At 54.2% G+C, this 21,135-nt stretch overlaps 3 protein-coding genes across 3 annotated transcripts in view; 2 read left to right on the top strand and 1 right to left on the bottom strand.

Moving 5' to 3' along the window:
• The window catches only part of MAPK7 (mitogen-activated protein kinase 7), a 28,038-nt gene extending 15,573 nt beyond the window's left edge, over window positions 1–12,465 (top strand). Inside the window, exons 4-7 of the mRNA XM_069735078.1 lie at window positions 7,514–8,700; window positions 10,521–11,446; window positions 11,538–11,665; window positions 11,744–12,465. Of these exons, the coding sequence (XP_069591179.1) occupies window positions 7,514–8,700; window positions 10,521–11,446; window positions 11,538–11,665; window positions 11,744–11,897 (2,395 nt within the window). The 3' untranslated portion in view covers window positions 11,898–12,465. The remainder of the gene's footprint in view (window positions 1–7,513; window positions 8,701–10,520; window positions 11,447–11,537; window positions 11,666–11,743) is intronic.
• Window positions 12,466–14,065: 1,600 nt separating this feature from the next.
• Window positions 14,066–15,181, bottom strand: LOC138646213 (serine/arginine repetitive matrix protein 1-like). The gene has a single exon (XM_069735675.1). The coding sequence runs from the start codon at window positions 15,179–15,181 to the stop codon at window positions 14,066–14,068; it is 1,116 nt and encodes a 371-aa protein (XP_069591776.1).
• Window positions 15,182–16,071: 890 nt separating this feature from the next.
• Window positions 16,072–19,451, top strand: LOC138645644 (vitamin K epoxide reductase complex subunit 1-like protein 1). The gene is made up of 3 exons (XM_069735088.1): window positions 16,072–16,317; window positions 17,738–17,847; window positions 18,654–19,451. Exons 1-3 carry the CDS (start codon window positions 16,133–16,135, stop codon window positions 18,890–18,892), a joined length of 534 nt encoding a protein of 177 aa, XP_069591189.1. The 5' UTR covers window positions 16,072–16,132; the 3' UTR covers window positions 18,893–19,451.
• Window positions 19,452–21,135: the final 1,684 nt, after the last annotated feature.

Here is a 21,135-nt window from a genome sequence, read left to right as displayed (position 1 = left end):
CGCTGATCTTATAGGGAGGTCACAGATACATAGAGGAAGGTGCAGGGTCCTCAGCAGCACAGAGGATGTCAGGAGAGGAGGCGCTGATCTTATAGGGAGGTCACAGATACATAGAGGAAGGTGCAGGGTCCTCAGCAGCACAGAGGATGTCAGGAGAGGGGGCGCTGATCTTATAAGGAGGTCACAGATACATAGAGGAAGGTGCAGGGTCCCCAGCAGCACAGAGGATGTCAGGAGAGGGGGCGCTGATCTTATAGGGAGGTCACAGATACATAGGGGAAGGTGCAGGGTCCTCAGCAGCACAGAGGATGTCAGGAGAGGAGGCGCTGATCTTATAGGGAGGTCACAGATACATAGGGGAAGGTGCAGGGTCCTCAGCAGCACAGAGGATGTCAGGAGAGGGGGCGCTGATCTTAGAGGGAGGTCACAGATACATAGAGTAAGGTGCAGGGTCCCCAGCAGCACAGAGGATGTCAGGAGAGGGGGCGCTGATCTTATAGGGAGGTCACAGATACATAGAGGAAGGTGCAGGGTCCTCAGCAGCACAGAGGATGTCAGGAGAGGAGGCGCTGATCTTATAAGGAGGTCACAGATACATAGAGGAAGGTGCAGGGTCCCCAGCAGCACAGAGGATGTCAGGAGAGGGGGCGCTGATCTTATAAGGAGGTCACAGATACATAGAGGAAGGTGCAGGGTCCCCAGCAGCACAGAGGATGTCAGGAGAGGAGGCGCTGATCTTATAAGGAGGTCACAGATACATAGAGTAAGGTGCAGGGTCCCCAGCAGCACAGAGGATGTCAGGAGAGGGGGCGCTGATCTTATAAGGAGGTCACAGATACATAGAGGAAGGAGCAGGGTCCCCAGCAGCACAGAGGATGTCAGGAGAGGGGGCGCTGATCTTATAAGGAGGTCACAGATACATAGAGGAAGGTGCAGGGTCCCCAGCAGCACAGAGGATGTCAGGAGAGGGGGCGCTGATCTTATAGGGAGGTCACAGATACATAGGGGAAGGTGCAGGGTCCTCAGCAGCACAGAGGATGTCAGGAGAGGAGGCGCTGATCTTATAGGGAGGTCACAGATACATAGAGGAAGGTGCAGGGTCCTCAGCAGCACAGAGGATGTCAGGAGAGGAGGCGCTGATCTTATAGGGAGGTCACAGATACATAGGGGAAGGTGCAGGGTCCTCAGCAGCACAGAGGATGTCAGGAGAGGAGGCGCTGATCTTATAGGGAGGTCACAGATACATAGAGGAAGGTGCAGGGTCCTCAGCAGCACAGAGGATGTCAGGAGAGGGGGCGCTGATCTTAGAGGGAGGTCACAGATACATAGGGGAAGGTGCAGGGTCCCCAGCAGCACAGAGGATGTCAGGAGAGGGGGCGCTGATCTTATAAGGAGGTCACAGATACATAGAGGAAGGTGCAGGGTCCTCAGCAGCACAGAGGATGTCAGGAGAGGGGGCGCTGATCTTAGAGGGAGGTCACAGATACATAGAGGAAGGTGCAGGGTCCCCAGCAGCACAGAGGATGTCAGGAGAGGAGGCGCTGATCTTAGAGGGAGGTCACAGATACATAGAGGAAGGTGCAGGGTCCTCAGCAGCACAGAGGATGTCAGGAGAGGAGGCGCTGATCTTATAGGGAGGTCACAGATACATAGAGGAAGGTGCAGGGTCCTCAGCAGCACAGAGGATGTCAGGAGAGGGGGCGCTGATCTTAGAGGGAGGTCACAGATACATAGAGGAAGGTGCAGGGTCCCCAGCAGCACAGAGGATGTCAGGAGAGGAGGCGCTGATCTTATAGGGAGGTCACAGATACATAGAGGAAGGTGCAGGGTCCTCAGCAGCACAGAGGATGTCAGGAGAGGAGGCGCTGATCTTATAGGGAGGTCACAGATACATAGAGGAAGGTGCAGGGTCCTCAGCAGCACAGAGGATGTCAGGAGAGGAGGCGCTGATCTTATAGGGAGGTCACAGATACATAGAGGAAGGTGCAGGGTCCTCAGCAGCACAGAGGATGTCAGGAGAGGAGGGCGCTGATCTTATAAGGAGGTCACAGATACATAGAGGAAGGTGCATGGTCCTCAGCAGCACAGAGGATGTCAGGAGAGGAGGCGCTGATCTTATAAGGAGGTCACAGATACATAGAGGAAGGTGCAGGGTCCTCAGCAGCACAGAGGATGTCAGGAGAGGGGGCGCTGATCTTAGAGGGAGGTCACAGATACATAGAGGAAGGTGCAGGGTCCTCAGCAGCACAGAGGATGTCAGGAGAGGAGGCGCTGATCTTATAGGGAGGTCACAGATACATAGAGGAAGGTGCAGGGTCCTCAGCAGCACAGAGGATGTCAGGAGAGGAGGGCGCTGATCTTATAAGGAGGTCACAGATACATAGAGGAAGGTGCAGGGTCCTCAGCAGCACAGAGGATGTCAGGAGAGGAGGCGCTGATCTTATAGGGAGGTCACAGATACATAGAGGAAGGTGCAGGGTCCTCAGCAGCACAGAGGATGTCAGGAGAGGAGGCGCTGATCTTATAGGGAGGTCACAGATACATAGAGGAAGGTGCAGGGTCCCCAGCAGCACAGAGGATGTCAGGAGAGGAGGGCGCTGATCTTATAGGGAGGTCACCGATACATAGAGTAAGGTGCAGGGTCCCCAGCAGCACAGAGGATGTCAGGAGAGGAGGCGCTGATCTTATAGGGAGGTCACCGATACATAGGGGAAGGTGCAGGGTCCTCAGCAGCACAGAGGATGTCAGGAGAGGGGGCGCTGATCTTATAAGGAGGTCACAGATACATAGAGGAAGGTGCAGGGTCCCCAGCAGCACAGAGGATGTCAGGAGAGGAGGCGCTGATCTTATAGGGAGGTCACAGATACATAGGGGAAGGTGCAGGGTCCCCAGCAGCACAGAGGATGTCAGGAGAGGAGGCGCTGATCTTAGAGGGAGGTCACAGATACATAGGGGAAGGTGCAGGGTCCCCAGCAGCACAGAGGATGTCAGGAGAGGAGGCGCTGATCTTAGAGGGAGGTCACAGATACATAGAGGAAGGTGCAGGGTCCCCAGCAGCACAGAGGATGTCAGGAGAGGAGGCGCTGATCTTATAGGGAGGTCACAGATACATAGGGGAAGGTGCAGGGTCCCCAGCAGCACAGAGGATGTCAGGAGAGGAGGCGCTGATCTTATAGGGAGGTCACCGATACATAGAGGAAGGTGCAGGGTCCCCAGCAGCACAGAGGATGTCAGGAGAGGAGGCGCTGATCTTATAGGGAGGTCACAGATACATAGAGGAAGGTGCAGGGTCCTCAGCAGCACAGAGGATGTCAGGAGAGGAGGCGCTGATCTTATAAGGAGGTCACAGATACATAGAGGAAGGTGCAGGGTCCTCAGCAGCACAGAGGATGTCAGGAGAGGGGGCACTGATCTTATAAGGAGGTCACAGATACATAGAGGAAGGTGCAGGGTCCTCAGCAGCACAGAGGATGTCAGGAGAGGAGGCGCTGATCTTATAGGGAGGTCACAGATACATAGAGGAAGGTGCAGGGTCCTCAGCAGCACAGAGGATGTCAGGAGAGGGGGCGCTGATCTTATAGGGAGGTCACAGATACATAGAGGAAGGTGCAGGGTCCTCAGCAGCACAGAGGATGTCAGGAGAGGAGGCGCTGATCTTATAGGGAGGTCACAGATACATAGAGGAAGGTGCAGGGTCCCCAGCAGCACAGAGGATGTCAGGAGAGGAGGCGCTGATCTTATAGGGAGGTCACAGATACATAGAGGAAGGTGCAGGGTCCTCAGCAGCACAGAGGATGTCAGGAGAGGAGGCGCTGATCTTATAGGGAGGTCACAGATACATAGAGGAAGGTGCAGGGTCCCCAGCAGCACAGAGGATGTCAGGAGAGGAGGCGCTGATCTTAGAGGGAGGTCACAGATACATAGGGGAAGGTGCAGGGTCCTCAGCAGCACAGAGGATGTCAGGAGAGGAGGCGCTGATCTTAGAGGGAGGTCACAGATACATAGAGGAAGGTGCAGGGTCCTCAGCAGCACAGAGGATGTCAGGAGAGGAGGCGCTGATCTTATAGGGAGGTCACAGATACATAGGGGAAGGTGCAGGGTCCCCAGCAGCACAGAGGATGTCAGGAGAGGAGGGCGCTGATCTTATAGGGAGGTCACAGATACATAGAGGAAGGTGCAGGGTCCCCAGCAGCACAGAGGATGTCAGGAGAGGAGGCGCTGATCTTAGAGGGAGGTCACAGATACATAGGGGAAGGTGCAGGGTCCTCAGCAGCACAGAGGATGTCAGGAGAGGAGGCGCTGATCTTAGAGGGAGGTCACAGATACATAGAGGAAGGTGCAGGGTCCTCAGCAGCACAGAGGATGTCAGGAGAGGAGGCGCTGATCTTATAGGGAGGTCACAGATACATAGAGGAAGGTGCAGGGTCCCCAGCAGCACAGAGGATGTCAGGAGAGGAGGCGCTGATCTTATAGGGAGGTCACAGATACATAGAGGAAGGTGCAGGGTCCCCAGCAGCACAGAGGATGTCAGGAGAGGAGGCGCTGATCTTATAGGGAGGTCACAGATACATAGGGGAAGGTGCAGGGTCCCCAGCAGCACAGAGGATGTCAGGAGAGGAGGCGCTGATCTTATAGGGAGGTCACCGATACATAGAGGAAGGTGCAGGGTCCCCAGCAGCACAGAGGATGTCAGGAGAGGAGGCGCTGATCTTATAGGGAGGTCACAGATACATAGAGGAAGGTGCAGGGTCCTCAGCAGCACAGAGGATGTCAGGAGAGGAGGCGCTGATCTTATAGGGAGGTCACAGATACATAGAGGAAGGTGCAGGGTCCTCAGCAGCACAGAGGATGTCAGGAGAGGGGGCACTGATCTTATAAGGAGGTCACAGATACATAGAGGAAGGTGCAGGGTCCCCAGCAGCACAGAGGATGTCAGGAGAGGAGGCGCTGATCTTAGAGGGAGGTCACAGATACATAGAGGAAGGTGCAGGGTCCCCAGCAGCACAGAGGATGTCAGGAGAGGAGGCGCTGATCTTATAGGGAGGTCACAGATACATAGAGGAAGGTGCAGGGTCCTCAGCAGCACAGAGGATGTCAGGAGAGGGGGCGCTGATCTTATAGGGAGGTCACAGATACATAGAGGAAGGTGCAGGGTCCTCAGCAGCACAGAGGATGTCAGGAGAGGAGGCGCTGATCTTATAAGGAGGTCACAGATACATAGAGGAAGGTGCAGGGTCCTCAGCAGCACAGAGGATGTCAGGAGAGGGGGCGCTGATCTTAGAGGGAGGTCACAGATACATAGAGGAAGGTGCAGGGTCCTCAGCAGCACAGAGGATGTCAGGAGAGGAGGCGCTGATCTTATAGGGAGGTCACAGATACATAGAGGAAGGTGCAGGGTCCCCAGCAGCACAGAGGATGTCAGGAGAGGAGGCGCTGATCTTATAGGGAGGTCACAGATACATAGAGGAAGGTGCAGGGTCCCCAGCAGCACAGAGGATGTCAGGAGAGGAGGCGCTGATCTTATAGGGAGGTCACAGATACATAGAGGAAGGTGCAGGGTCCTCAGCAGCACAGAGGATGTCAGGAGAGGAGGCGCTGATCTTATAGGGAGGTCACAGATACATAGAGGAAGGTGCAGGGTCCTCAGCAGCACAGAGGATGTCAGGAGAGGAGGCGCTGATCTTATAAGGAGGTCACAGATACATAGAGGAAGGTGCAGGGTCCTCAGCAGCACAGAGGATGTCAGGAGAGGGGGCGCTGATCTTATAGGGAGGTCACAGATACATAGAGGAAGGTGCAGGGTCCTCAGCAGCACAGAGGATGTCAGGAGAGGGGGCGCTGATCTTATAGGGAGGTCACAGATACATAGGGGAAGGTGCAGGGTCCCCAGCAGCACAGAGGATGTCAGGAGAGGGGGCGCTGATCTTATAAGGAGGTCACAGATACATAGAGGAAGGTGCAGGGTCCCCAGCAGCACAGAGGATGTCAGGAGAGGAGGCGCTGATCTTATAAGGAGGTCACAGATACATAGAGGAAGGTGCAGGGTCCTCAGCAGCACAGAGGATGTCAGGAGAGGAGGCGCTGATCTTATAAGGAGGTCACAGATACATAGGGGAAGGTGCAGGGTCCTCAGCAGCACAGAGGATGTCAGGAGAGGAGGCGCTGATCTTAGAGGGAGGTCACAGATACATAGGGGAAGGTGCAGGGTCCTCAGCAGCACAGAGGATGTCAGGAGAGGAGGCGCTGATCTTATAAGGAGGTCACAGATACATAGGGGAAGGTGCAGAGTCCTCAGCAGCACAGAGGATGTCAGGAGAGGAGGCGCTGATCTTATAAGGAGGTCACAGATACATAGAGGAAGGTGCAGGGTCCCCAGCAGCACAGAGGATGTCAGGAGAGGGGGCGCTGATCTTATAGGGAGGTCACAGATACATAGAGGAAGGTGCAGGGTCCCCAGCAGCACAGAGGATGTCAGGAGAGGAGGGCGCTGATCTTATAAGGAGGTCACAGATACATAGAGGAAGGTGCAGGGTCCCCAGCAGCACAGAGGATGTCAGGAGAGGAGGCGCTGATCTTAGAGGGAGGTCACAGATACATAGAGGAAGGAGCAGGGTCCCCAGCAGCACAGAGGATGTCAGGAGAGGAGGCGCTGATCTTATAAGGAGGTCACAGATACATAGAGGAAGGTGCAGGGTCCCCAGCAGCACAGAGGATGTCAGGAGAGGGGCGCTGATCTTATAAGGAGGTCACAGATACATAGGGGAAGGTGCAGGGTCCTCAGCAGCACAGAGGATGTCAGGAGAGGAGGCGCTGATCTTATAAGGAGGTCACAGATACATAGAGGAAGGTGCAGGGTCCTCAGCAGCACAGAGGATGTCAGGAGAGGAGGCGCTGATCTTATAAGGAGGTCACAGATGCATAGAGGAAGGTGCAGGGTCCTCAGCAGCACAGAGGATGTCAGGAGAGGAGGCGCTGATCTTATAGGGAGGTCACAGATACATAGAGTAAGGTGCAGGGTCCTCAGCAGCACAGAGGATGTCAGGAGAGGAGGCGCTGATCTTATAAGGAGGTCACAGATACATAGAGGAAGGTGCAGGGTCCCCAGCAGCACAGAGGATGTCAGGAGAGGAGGGCGCTGATCTTATAAGGAGGTCACAGATACATCTATAAAGGAGCAGGGTCCCCAGCAGCACAGAGGATGTCAGGAGAGGGGGCGCTGATCTTATAGGGAGGTCACAGATACATCTATAAAGGAGCAGGGTCCCCAGCAGCACAGAGGATGTCAGGAGAGGAGGCGCTGATCTTATAGGGAGGTCACAGATACATAGAGGAAGGTGCATGGTCCCCAGCAGCACAGAGGATGTCAGGAGAGGGGGCGCTGATCTTATAGGGAGGTCACAGATACATCTATAAAGGAGCAGGGTCCCCAGCAGCACAGAGGATGTCGGGAGCGGTTTCCCACCTGCCGGTACAGTTGTGCTCATTGCTGACTTGCGTTGGTCTCTGCCCTCAGGTACGTGGTGCTGGACCTCATGGAGAGCGACCTCCACCAGATCATCCACTCCTCGCAGCCGCTCACGCTGGAGCATGCCCGCTACTTCCTGTACCAGCTGCTGCGGGGGCTGAAGTACATCCACTCGGCTAATGTCCTCCACCGCGACCTGAAGCCGAGTAACCTCCTGATCAACGAGAACTGCGAGCTGAAGATCGGGGACTTCGGGATGGCACGGGGGCTCTGCACCAAACCTGACGAGTACAAGTATTTCATGACAGAGTATGTGGCCACCCGCTGGTACCGCGCCCCGGAGCTCATGCTCTCGCTGCATGAGTACACCCAGGCCATCGACATGTGGTCCGTGGGCTGCATCTTCGCTGAAATGCTGGGGCGCAAGCAGCTGTTCCCCGGGAAGAACTACATCCACCAGCTGCAGCTCATCATGATGGTTCTCGGGACACCGTCCAGCCAGGTCATCCGTGCCATTGGTGCCGAGAGAGTTCGAGCCTACATCCAGAGCCTGCCCACCCGCCAGCCGGTGCCATGGACAGACTTGTACCCACAAGGAGACCGCAAAGCCCTCGACCTCCTGTCTAAAATGTTACGGTTCGACCCGCGTGAACGAATTTCCGTCGGGGAAGCTTTACGTCACCCTTTCTTGTCCAAATACCACGACCCCGACGATGAGCCCGAGTGTATACCTGCCTTTGACTTTGGCTTTGACAAGAAGGTTCTGACCAAAGAGCAGATTAAAGAGGCCATCGTGACCGAGATAGACAGCTTCCACCGCCGCCGAGAGGGCATCCGCCGGCAGATCAGCTTCAAGCCCGCCCTAAAACTCGCCGTCGAAGGGCCAGTACCAGAGGCCGCGGTGAGAGAAGAGGACTTCCACTCACCACCACTTCCGCCACCCTCGGAGGGATTAGATGTGGACATGCCCAGTGCCAACTCTGCCAGAGACCGGGTAGACTTTCATATGGAGTCACCCAGAGTCGCGGAGAAGCTGGAGACCATCGACCTGACATCTCCTGTGGAGAGCAGAGACCCAGAACCACAGTCGGTGAAGGAAGAGGCGAAAGACGAGGCACCCGCTATCAAAGCTGATCCAGAGCCTGTGCCGAAACGAGAGGGCGCCATATCCGATGACACCAAGGCAGCACTAAAAGCTGCTCTCCTGAAATCAGCCCTGAGGAATAAATCCAAAGGTGAGAACCCCACATCAACAAACATAACCCTGACCTCCTCTATAAGGGGCAGTATTATAGTAGTTATATTCTTGCACATAGGGGCAGTATTATAGTAGTTATATTCTTGCACATAGGGGGCAGTATTATAGTAGTTATACTCTTGTACATAGCAGCAGTATTATAGTAGTTATATTCTTGTACATAGGGGCAGTATTATAGTAGTTATATTCTTGTACATAGGGGGCAGTATTATAGTAGTTATATTCTTGTACATAGGGGGCAGTATTATAGTAGATATATTGTATATAGGGGCAGTATTATAGTAGTTATATTCTTGTACATAGGAGCAGTATTATAGTAGTTATATTCTGGTATATAGAGGCAGTATTATAGTAGTTATATTCTTGTATATAGGAGCAGTATTATAGTAGATATATTCTTGTACATAGGGGCAGTATTATAGTAGTTATATTCTTGTACATAGGGGCGGTCTTATAGTAGTTATATTCTTGTACATAGGAGCAGTATTATAGTAGTTATATTCTTGTACATAGGGGCAGTATTATAGTAGTTATATTCTTGTATATAGGAGCAGTATTATAGTAGATATATTCTTGTACATAGGAGCAGTATTATAGTAGATATATTCTTGTATATAGGGGCAGTATTATAGTAGTTATATTCTTGTACATAGGAGCAGTATTATAGTAGATATATTCTTGTATATAGGGGCAGTATTATAGTAGTTATATTCTGTACATAGGGGCAGTATTATAGTAGTTATATTCTTGTATATAGGAGCAGTATTATAGTAGATATATTCTTGTATATAGGGGCAGTATTATAGTAGTTATATTCTGTACATAGGGGCAGTATTATAGTAGTTATATTCTTGTACATAGGGGGCAGTATTATAGTAGTTATATTCTTGTACATAAGGGCAGTATTATAGTAGTTATATTCTGTACATAGGGGCAGTATTATAGTAGTTATATTCTTGTACATAGGGGCAGTATTATAGTAGTTATATTCTTGTACATAGGGGGCAGTATTATAGTAGTTATATTCTTGTACATAGGGGCAGTATTATAGTAGATATATTGTATATAGGGACAGTATTATAGTAGATATATTCTTGTATATAGGGGCAGTATTATAGTAGTTATATTCTGTACATAGGGGCAGTATTATAGTAGTTATATTCTTGTATATAGGAGCAGTATTATAGTAGTTATATTCTGTACATAGGGGGCAGTATTATAGTAGTTATATTCTTGTACATAGGGGGCAGTATTATAGTAGATATATTGTATATAGGGGCAGTATTATAGTAGATATATTCTTGTATATAGGGGCAGTATTATAGTAGTTATATTCTGTACATAGGGGCAGTATTATAGTAGTTATATTCTTGTATATAGGAGCAGTATTATAGTAGTTATATTCTGTACATAGGGGCAGTATTATAGTAGTTATATTCTTGTACATAGGGGCAGTATTATAGTAGATATATTCTTGTACATAGGAGCAGTATTATAGTAGTTATAGTCTTGTACATAGGAGCAGTATTATAGTAGTTATATTCTTGTACATGGGAGCAGTATTATAGTAGTTATATTCTTGTACATATGGGCAGTATTATAGTAGTTATATTCTTGTACATAGGAGCAGTATTATAGTAGTTATATTCTTGTACATAGGGGCAGTATTATAGTAGTTATATTCTTGTACATAGGAGCAGTATTATAGTAGTTATATTCTTGTACATAGGGGCAGTATTATTATAAACAGTCGTGTTGCCGCTCTGTACCGCTGTGCAATAATATCCTCTTCTGCAGATGCTCCATGTTTAGTTAATGAGACGTCAGATTTGAAGAAGCCAATAACGGCTCAGGAACGTCAGCGGGAGCGGGAAGAGAAAAGGAGAAGACGTCTGGAACGTGCTCGAGAGAAGGAGAAGAAGCAGAAAGAGAAGGAACGTCGGGATATAAAGAAAGCGGAGGGGTTCGGGGGGCTCGTGCTGAGCGAGAACGATAAGAACCTTCTGGAACGTTGGAATCGAATGATCGATCAGAACCTGCAGCAAGTTCTGCCTCCTTCCGGCCAAAACACTCCAGCGCCTAAACCCGCAGTGATGGGCCCTGACGTGTGCCCGGCCGCCCAGCCTCTCCCACCACAGTCGGTCTTTTCTATGACGAAACTTAATCCTGTTCCTGAAGTCAGTACCCAGCAGAGCGGCACCCTCCCTGCCCCTTCTGTGGCGCCCAACATTCAGTTCGTGCCCCGCTGCCTAAACCCTTGCCCTGTACCCAACCTTCTGCACTACGCGGCTCCAACCTCTGCCCCTTTCCAGATGGGCCCGGTGATGTTGACGCCTCATGTGAAGCCGGTGACAGCTCCCGTCCCCTCTCAGCTCCCTCCTGACGTCAAGTTTGTGGCGGGGGGACCCGTTTTACCCGCTACTTTCCCTGCTCCTGTTAGGCTCACCCCTACATGGCACAGAGCCGGACATCAGGATGGCGTCTGGCCTGCACCCGACACCGGAGACGGGAAGAGCAGTGCTGTCACCGTGGATCCTGCAATGTTCCTGCGCAGCACTGTCGACCTCGAGCGCCCCCCGCAGCAAGTTACAGGGATGTCATACCCTGGACGAGTGGCAGCGGCGAAGCTCCAGGATCTGTCAGCATCCACCTTCGCGATCACGGACACCAACACGATGTCTACAGATATCAACCTGGTGACGCAGCAGCTGTCGAGGTCGCAGGTCAGACCAGCGCTGCGGCCCCCTGTTGTACTGTCCTCCCCCTCATTAAATAGACCCTTTGTCCCTGATCACTCACTTGTTTCGTTCACAGGTGGAGGACATGTTGCCCCCTGTTTTCTCCGTTACCCCTAAGGGCAGTGGCGCCGGGTATGGCGTGGGCTTCGACCTGGAGGAATTTTTGAACCAGTCCTTCGAGATGCCTCCAGAGAATCGCGAAAGGTGATGCAGCGCGGAGTAAAGCGTGAGACTCCTGCTATCGGACCACACTCTTCTAACGCTCGTCTTTTTATCTTCCAGCCTGGTGGACTCCACGCCGCTGTCGGCGTCGCTGCTGGCCGACTGGTTGGACGTTCATCGTATGAACCCTGCAGATATGGCCTCCCTCCAGGAGGACCTACAGCTGGGATCTCCCATGAGCCTGTCTGACATCCCGGACCTCCATGATGGGTGATTGGGGAACGGCGAGACAGTCGTTATCATCGTTACACTATGGGGTGACATTTGTTTGTGTAGGCGTCCTGCATGAGATGCAGCGGCCGCACCACGCATCGGTCACCGCACAGACTCCACATCTGCAGCTGTCAATGAACCTACGCGTGGACTTGAGTTCTGCAGCTGCTGACTACACCGGGGACTGAGCTCTGCACTGCCTGCAACCGCTAACTGTGGCAGGGATTGAGCTCTGCGCTGGCTGTAGCCGCTGACTACATCGGGGACTGAGCTCTGCGTTGGCTGTAGCCGCTGACTACATCGGGGACTGAGCTCTGCGCTGGCTGTAGCCGCTGACTACACCGGGAACTGAGCTCTGCGCTGGCTGTAGCCGCTGACTACACCGGGAACTGAGCTCTGTGCTGGCTGAAGCCGCTGACTACATCGGGGACTGAGCTCTGTGTTATCCGCACCGACCTCCTCATCACTTGCACTTTCCTGGCCGTGGGTCACAGCGCTGAGGTCGGGGACGATTCGATTTTGTTTTGTTCTGATTTTTCATAAATTGGAAATAAATTTTTATTTATTTACTGAGGTCTCATCTATGAAAGAGGAGGAAGAGAAGAACCTGCGGCAAGACATTGAGGAGCTGTTGTCCTCTGTTATCAGCGGTCATTTTTCTGTTGGCACTGATCGCCCCGTTCCTGGCTGATTACATATGTAACACTGCAGACCATTATGTCTGGCTACCTAAGGTGCGATCAAGGAGGCGGTGTCTGCTCTGTGCCCTCCTGCCATTGTATCGTGTTCTGACCCTTCTCTGGACTGGTGGCCTCTTTTTGGGGCAGCATCATAATGTCTCTGAGGTGGTGAGTCTGGTCTATGCGCTCTCTGGGGCATTAGAGGAACGGTTAAACGATTTGGGAATATTTAGCTGCATAAAAAGGTGAAGAGGAGACTTAATAGCTGTCTACAATATCAATAGCTGTCTACAATATCAGAAGGGCTGTCACAGTGTAGAGGGATCAATCGTTCTCATTTGCACACGAGAAGGAATGGAATGACACTGAAAGGGAGAAGATACAGATTAGACAGTGAGGGTGATCAATGAGTGGAACAGGCGGAAACGAGAGGCGGTGAGTTCTCCTTCAATGGAAGTCTTCAGCGACTGAATAGACATCTGTCTGAGATGGTTTAGTGACTCCTGCATTGAGTAAGGGGGTTGGGCACGAGGACACTGGAGGTCCCTTCCAAATCTTACATTCTAGGATTCTATGATTAGTATCGCTTCTTTTGTCTGGAATGGTGGAATCTGGAATCCTTTCTCGCCTTCTCTTTGGGGTGGCGGGATTGTGCCCTCTTCCTTTTGGGGTGGTGGTATTGTGCTTGCTCTCTTTGGGGCTGCCGGATCATGCCCTCTTTCTTTTAGGGGTGGTGGTATAATGCTTGCTGTCTTTGGGGCGGTGGGATCGTGCCCTTTTTCCTATTGGGGTGGCGGGTTTGTGCCTGCTCTCTTTGGGATCACTGTATCGTACCCTCTTCGTTTGGGGGTGCTGGTATTGTGCTTGGTCTCTTTGAGGCAGCTGGATCGTGCCCTCTTTTGGGTGTGTCGGTATTATGCTTGCTTTCTTTAGGGCGGTGGGATCGTGCCCTTTTTCCTATTGGGGTGGCGGGTTTGTGCCTGCTCTCTTTGGGATCACTGTATCGTACCCTCTTCGTTTGGGGACGCTGGTATTGTGCTTGGTCTCTTTGAGGCAGCTGGATCGTGCCCTCTTTTGGGGGTGGCGGTATTATGCTTGCTTTCTTTAGGGCGGTGGGATTGTGCCCTTTTTCCTATTGGGGTGGTGGGATTGTACCTGCTCTATTTGAGATGACTGTATCGTACCCTCTTCCTTTTGGGGCCGCGGTATTGTGCTTGCTCTCTTTGGGGCGGCGGATCGTGCCCACTTCCTTTTGGGGCGGCGGTATGGTGCCTGCTCTTTTTCGGACAACTGTATTGTACCCTCTTTCTTTTGGGGGCGGTGGTATTGTGCTTGCTGTCTTTAGGGCTGCCGAATCGTGCCCTCTTCCTTTTGGGGTGACGGTATGGTGCTTGCTCTCTTTGGGGCGGCGGGATGGTGCCCTTTTCCTTTTGGGGCGGCGGGATGGTGCCCTCTTCCTTTTGGGGTGGCGGGATGGTGCTTTCTCTCTTTAGGGCTGTGCGGGATGGTGCCCTCTTCCTTTTGGGGTGGCGGGATGGTGCTTGCTCTCTTTAGGGCTGTGCGGGATGGTGCCCTCTTCCTTTTGGAGCGGCGGGATGGTGCTTGCTCTCTTTGGGGTGGTGAGATGGTGCCTGCTCTCTTTAGGACGACTGTATGGTGCTCTCTTCCTTTTGGGGCCGCAGTATGGTGCCCTCTTCCTTTTGGGGCGGTGGGATGGTGCTTGCTCTCTTTGGGGCGGTGGGATGGTGCTTGCTCTCTTTGGGGCGGTGGGATGGTGCTTGCTCTCTTTGGGGCCGCAGTATGGTGCTTGCTCTCTTTGGGGCGGCGGTATGGTGCCCTTGTCTTTTTGAGGCGGTGGGATGGTGCCTGCTCTCTTTGGGGCGGTGGGATGGTGCTTGCTCTCTTTGGGGCGGTGGGATGGTGCTTGCTCTCTTTGGGGCGGTGGGATGGTGCCTGCTCTCTTTGGGGCGGTGGGATGGTGCTTGCTCTCTTTGGGGCGGTGGGATGGTGCTTGCTCTCTTTGGGGCCGCAGTATGGTGCTTGCTCTCTTTGGGGCGGCGGTATGGTGCCCTTGTCTTTTTGAGGCGGTGGGATGGTGCCTGCTCTCTTTGGGGCGGTGGGATGGTGCTTGCTCTCTTTGGGGCGGTGGGATGGTGCCTGCTCTCTTTGGGGCGGTGGGATGGTGCTTGCTCTCTTTGGGGCGGTGGGATGGTGCTTGCTCTCTTTGGGGCGGCGGTATGGTGCCCTTGTCTTTTTGAGGCGGTGGGATGGTGCCTGCTCTCTTTGGGGCGGTGGGATGGTGCTTGCTCTCTTTGGGGCGGCGGTATGGTGCCCTTGTCTTTTTGAGGCGGTGGGATGGTGCCTGCTCTCTTTGGGGCGGTGGGATGGTGCTTGCTCTCTTTGGGGCGGTGGGATGGTGCCTGCTCTCTTTGGGGCGGTGGGATGGTGCTTGCTCTCTTTGGGGCGGTGGGATGGTGCTTGCTCTCTTTGGGGCGGCGGTATGGTGCCCTCGTCTTTTTGAGGCGGTGGGATGGTGCCTGCTCTCCTTAGGATGACTGTATGGTGCCCTCTTCCTTTTGGGGTGAGTGATGCTGACCTGAGTCATTAACCCTTTCTCGATGCGGCCAGTTTTTCTTTTCCCTTCTCTCCACTTTGCGGTTCTGATTGTTGCGGCCCGTTATTCAGGTACCGTCCTGTGGTCAGAGTGACCCGGACCCTGCGCCGTCTCTGCCTCCTGGTGGTGTTTCCCGGTGCTCCATGATGTACGGAGAATGATCGCCGCGGTGTCGGTTTTCTCAGCCCCGCGGCCGTGCCCCTTCGTGCCAGGAGTCGGGGGGTCTCGCTGACCTTTCTTATTCCGGGTCTTCACATTTTGATGGATTGCTGTGATGGTTGGACAGACCCCTTTTTACCGTTCGGGGTCAGCACGCGGGTCACATTATTATTGGACATTTGTAGCTGTGATAACTAATAAGTATCATTTTATGTTCATATATTACAACTACCCTAACATTAAATTAAATCTAGTCATTAACCCTTCCCCGTCTGGATGACTGTCTTGCTCATGCATTACCCTGCCCTCCTCATACAGCGGCTCTGCGCACTGCTGATGGTTTCCGGGACCCGTCAGTACAGGGCCCCGCTCTCCGTATGGGGGGACAGGCGGCGCTAGGACCCAGCGCCTCTCTCCACCCGCAGATACCCGCTCTGTTAGCCCCGCCTTCGGCCTCCCGCTGAGGACCACACTTCCCAGCATGCTCCGCGCCCCTGGCCCCGCCTCTTCCGGCGGTCGCTGTGTGACTGGGGGCTGCGGACCACACTTCCCAGCAGGCTCCGCTCCCCTGGCCCCGCCTCTTCCGGCAGTCGCTGTGTGACTGGCGGCTGCGGACTACACTTCCCAGCAGGCTCCGCTCCCCTGGCCCCGCCTCTTCCGGCAGTCGCTGTGTGACTGGGGGCTGCGGACCACACTTCCCAGCAGGCTCCGCTCCCCTGACCCCGCCTCTTCCGGCGGTCGCTGTGTGACTGGCGGCTGCGGACACGTCAGCTGTAGGTGAGGATGGCGGCGGTGGCTGTGCAGGTCCCCGGCTGGGAGCGTGCGGCGCGGCTCCTGCTCTGCGCTCTGGGCATCGCCCTGTCGGTGTACGCCTATCATGTGGAGACCTCCCGGGAGAACGACGCCGAGTACCGGGCGCTGTGCGACATTAACCCGTCCATCAGCTGCTCCAAGGTGTTCACCTCCAGGTGAGTGCCGCATCTCTGCCTTGTGGGGTCGCCGCTCTCCCCTGTGTGTTGTGGGGTCGCCGCTCTCCCCTGTGTGCTGTGGGGGTCGCCGCTCTCCCCTGTGTGCTGTGGGGGTCGCCGCTCTCCCCTGTGTGCTGTGGGGTCGCCGCTCTCCCCTGTGTGTTGTGGGGTCGCCGCTCTCCCCTGTGTGCTGTGGGGGTCGCCGCTCTCCCCTGTGTGCTGTGGGGGTCGCCGCTCTCCCCTGTGTGCTGTGGGGTCGCCGCTCTCCCCTGTGTGCTGTGGGGTCGCCGCTCTCCCCTGTGTGTTGTGGGGTCGCCGCTCTCCCCTGTGTGTTGTGGGGTCGCCGCTCTCCCCTGTGTGCTGTGGGGTCGCCGCTCTCCCCTGTGTGCTGTGGGGTCGCCGCTCTCCCCTGTGTGCTGTGGGGTCGCCGCTCTCCCCTGTGTGCTGTGGGGTCGCCGCTCTCCCCTGTGTGCTGTGGGGTCGCCGCTCTCCCCTGTGTGCTGTGGGGGTCGCCGCTCTCCCCTGTGTGTTGTGGGGTCGCCGCATCTCTGCCTTGTGGGGTCGCCGCTCTCCCCTGTGTGTTGTGGGGTCGCCGCTCTCCCCTGTGTGTTGTGGGGTCGCCGCTCTCCCCTGTGTGTTGTGGGGGTCGCCGCTCTCCCCTGTGTGCTGTGGGGTCGCCGCTCTCCCCTGTGTGCTGTGGGGTCGCCGCTCTCCCCTGTGTGCTGTGGGGTCGCCGCTCTCCCCTGTGTGCTGTGGGGTCGCCGCTCTCCCCTGTGTGTTGTGGGGTCGCCGCTCTCCCCTGTGTGCTGTGGGGTCGCCGCTCTCCCCTGTGTGCTGTGGGGTCGCCGCTCTCCCCTGTGTGCTGTGGGGTCGCCGCTCTCCCCTGTGTGTTGTGGGGTCGCCGCTCTCCCCTGTGTGCTGTGGGGTCGCCGCTCTCCCCTGTGTGCTGTGGGGTCGCCGCTCTCCCCTGTGTGTTGTGGGGGTCGCCGCTCTCCCCTGTGTGTTGTGGGGGTCGCCGCTCTCCCCTGTGTGTTGTGGGGGTCGCCGCTCTCCCCTGTGTGTTGTGGGGGTCGCCGCTCTCCCCTGTGTGTTGTGGGGTCGCCGCTCTCCCCTGTGTGTTGTGGGGTCGCCGCTCTCCCCTGTGTGTTGTGGGGTCGCCGCTCTCCCCGGTGTGCTGTGGGGGTGGCCGCTCTCCCCTGTGTGCTGTGGGGGTCGCCGCTCTCCCCAGTGCCGGGATGATGTGGGGTCGCCGCTCTCCCCGGGGTGTTGTGGGGGCCGCCGCTCTCCCCGGTGCCGGGATGATGTGGGGTCGCCGCTCTCCCCGGTGCCGGGGCGTTATGGGGTCGCCGCTCTCCCCGGTGCCGGGGCGTTATGGGGTCGCCGCTCTCCCCGGTTTTTCACCCACTCTTCTTTCTTCCAGGTGGGGCCGAGGCTTCGGGCTGGTGGAGCACGTCCTGGGGGCGCAGAGTCTCCTGAATCAGCCCAACAGCGTTTTCGGGGTCCTGTTCTACGCGCTGCAGATTGTGCTGGGTACGTAATGGCTGATACCAGAGAACAGATGCACGCTGTCCGCCCCTGGACCCCGGCGGTCCCATTATGTCCGCTCCCTGCGCCTGCAGACTAGGAGCTGTTAGTTACCCAAAGGGGACCTCAATGTACCAGCATGGCAACAGCTTAACCCTTTCCTGTCATACTGTACTTTTCCCATCACCTGCATTGGCAAATAGAGGGTGCCCGGTATTAGGCCCCCTCCCTGCAACGTGGCAGGCGTCAGTTCTCTCCGAGTGGCCCCCTCTCTGCGTCGTAGCTGGCGTCAGTTCTCTCCGAGTGGCCCCCTCTCTGCAACGTAGCTGGCGTCAGTTCTCTCCGAGTGGCCCCCTCTCTGCGTCGTAGCTGGCGTCAGTTCTCTCCGAGTGGCCCCCTCTCTGCGACATAGCTGGCGGCAGTTCTCCGAGTGACCCCCCCCCCCCCCCCTCGCTGCGACGTAGCTGGAGGCAGTTCACTCCGAGTGGCCCCCTCCTTGCGTTGTAGTTGGTGGCAGTTCTCTGAGTGGCCCCCTCTGCGAATGTAGCTGGCGGCAGTTCTCTCCGAGTGAGCCCCCTCCCTGCGTTGTAGCTGGCGGCAGTTCTCTCTGAGTGGCCCCCTCGTTGCAATGTAGTTGATGGCAGTTCTCTGAGTGGCCCCCTGTGCGAATGTAGCTGGTGGCAGTTCTCTCCCGAGTGGGCCCCCTCCCTGTGACGTAGCTGGCGGCAGTTCTCTCCGAGTGGGCCCCCTCCCTGCGACGTAGCTGGCGGCAGTTCTCATCCTTACTCTCTGCGCTCTTCTTCCTCCTCCAGGGTTTTCGGGGCTGGCTGCGGCCGCGGTGACGCTGCTGGTGACGTCGCTCGTGTCTATCGCTGGCTCGCTGTACCTCGCTTACATCCTCTTCTACGTCTTGGAGGATTTCTGCGTCATCTGCATCACCACCTATGTTATAAACTTCATCCTCCTGCTCCTCAACGTCAAGAGGCTGCAGTGGCTGACAGCGAGCACGCCGCCAAAGAAGAGGAAGAAGAACAAGAAGAAGAAAAACTGATGCGTATGGCCCCTGCTACATTTCCTGCATTATATCACCGATAGGTCACGGGCTGCGAGCGCTGCGCTGCTGGTCTCTAGCGCTTCATGGCGGTGTTACATTACTGGTCCATGTTTACGGTTTTTAGGATTTTCTCCTTTTTCAGAGTGGCGCCAGTTTTCGCTCACTGGTTACAACTCGTGTGACTGATCGTGCGTCATCGGAAGGTGAAAGCACCAAATAAAAAAAGCTGTGACGTCTGGGAATAAATGATCATTTGTACCAAACCTCTGCGTCAGCGCTGCAGCGTGAGATGTGCGAGAAGTCAACGCTCTCAGGGAATAAACCGCAACAGTTACGCAGTGTTTCTAAACAATGGCAGCAGAAATCGTCTTGGGAGATGTGGAAATGTCTCGCTGGACGCCTCACTTTGCGTGATCGACACTACAGGGTGCAGCCATCGGAACAAAAGACGACGAGCGTCCATCCCGCGGGTCCGACCATCGGCAGCTCCACATGGAGCTGCTCCTTCATCATTCCATTTCCTATGGGATTTTATAATAAAGGGAATGTTTTTACATATCGTTTTGTTTCCTTTTGTCTCTGTTACTGGATTTTGCCGTTTTCTGCTCTTCATCCTCTGGGGTGATGACCATTGTGTCACTTCCTGGGACTCGTGGAGTGTATCAAGGATGTATCGCTGGTCTACAACCAATGATGGCCGCCCGCTGGGGCTGTGCCAAACTCAGACTGCCCCCTGGATGTTTGCTGTTTGCCTTCGGGTTAATCTTTGCTGCAATTTTTGGAAAAATCTGCAGAATTTCCTGCTAAAACCCTAATTAATTTACATGCCACTCATAGAAGCCGTTTTGAAGTCTTTGATGGGGAAGGGGAGACATAATTGTCGGTAGCACATCTGATATCTGAATAGCTGGCATCTGGCCATATCGGCAGATTTTAATGGTTTATTCTCGGCTGGCCTTCGGAGGCAGAGAGCTCCTCTGCATTCTGGTTCCCTGTGACAGAGCACTCCTAAATATCCAGTTTGCACCATTGCAGCACTGGTGCCAGTTTCAGATGCTGCTTTGAGGCAGTTCTGCTTTTGTAGCATCAGAAGATCGCAGGGATCTCGCCACCTAAAAGCAACACTCATTGCCTAGGAGACAGGCCACTTCTGATAAACTGTAGAAGTAACCTAAGCAATGCGCAGTAAACAAAATTTAAAAATCCCTTTTTTCTTTAACAGATAGGATTTAAGTAAGTTTCCTAAGCTGCTGCTTTTTACAAGCTACGCCGCTCGCCTGGTGGGACAGGTGGATAAAAGGCCACTAGAAAATAAGTGACTTTATTAACCTGATGAAGGCTGTCTGCAGCCGACTGTTAGCCACATGTCCAACCACGGGAGAGCCGTAGCACCTGGTTTTACTTCCCCTTTGTGGCTGGCCACTGGTCGAGCTCTTCATGGTGGAGACTCTGCAGCACGTCAGTTTTGCTGCCCCTGGACGAACCACATTATTTCTCCCCAAATGCTGCATGACGTTATTCCCTGGTTTGCACAAGTAGGTGCGCCTCTGCATTCGATTGCTGCCTATAATGAGCAAGTCAATCTGCTCATATTTGAGGGTTACACCATGATCACATTAAGTTTTGGCACCACAGAGTATTTTTGCAAGATCTGTACACCCCTTATAGAAGAATGCAGGGAAAACTCACATCACAGGCATCTCGATAACCAGATAAAACCTCTTTTTATTAGGGTTTAAAGGGACTCTGTCACCTGAATTTGGCGGGACTGGTTTTGGGTCATATGGGCGGAGTTTTCAGGTGTTTGATTCACCCTTTCCTTACCCGCTGGCTGCATGCTGGCTGCAATATTGGATTGAAGTTCATTCTCTGTCCTCCATAGTACACACCTGCGCAAAGCAATCTTGCCTTGTGCAGGCGTGTACTATGGAGGACAGAGAATGAACTTCAATCCAATATTGCAGCCAGCATGCAGCCAGCGGGTAAGGAAAGGGTGAATCAAACACCTGAAAAGTCCGCCCATATGACCCAAAACCAGTCCCGCCAAATTCAGGTGACAGGTTCCCTTAACATCAGCAAATTCAGAAAGTTGTAATATTGGGATCTATAGAGCCTGCTTTCTTGGCTGGGGTCAACGATGCAGATAACACATTCATTAGAGTTGTGAAAAATCGATTTAGGACAATAGCCTAGTCCTGGTGACTCTTAACTATTGTCAAGGTCCAACCCCCCCCCCAGCA

Source organism: Ranitomeya imitator, chromosome 7, assembly GCF_032444005.1.
Source record: "Ranitomeya imitator isolate aRanImi1 chromosome 7, aRanImi1.pri, whole genome shotgun sequence".
Classification (NCBI taxonomy): domain Eukaryota; kingdom Metazoa; phylum Chordata; class Amphibia; order Anura; family Dendrobatidae; genus Ranitomeya; species Ranitomeya imitator.
This window is presented reverse-complemented; position numbering and strand designations above follow the sequence as displayed.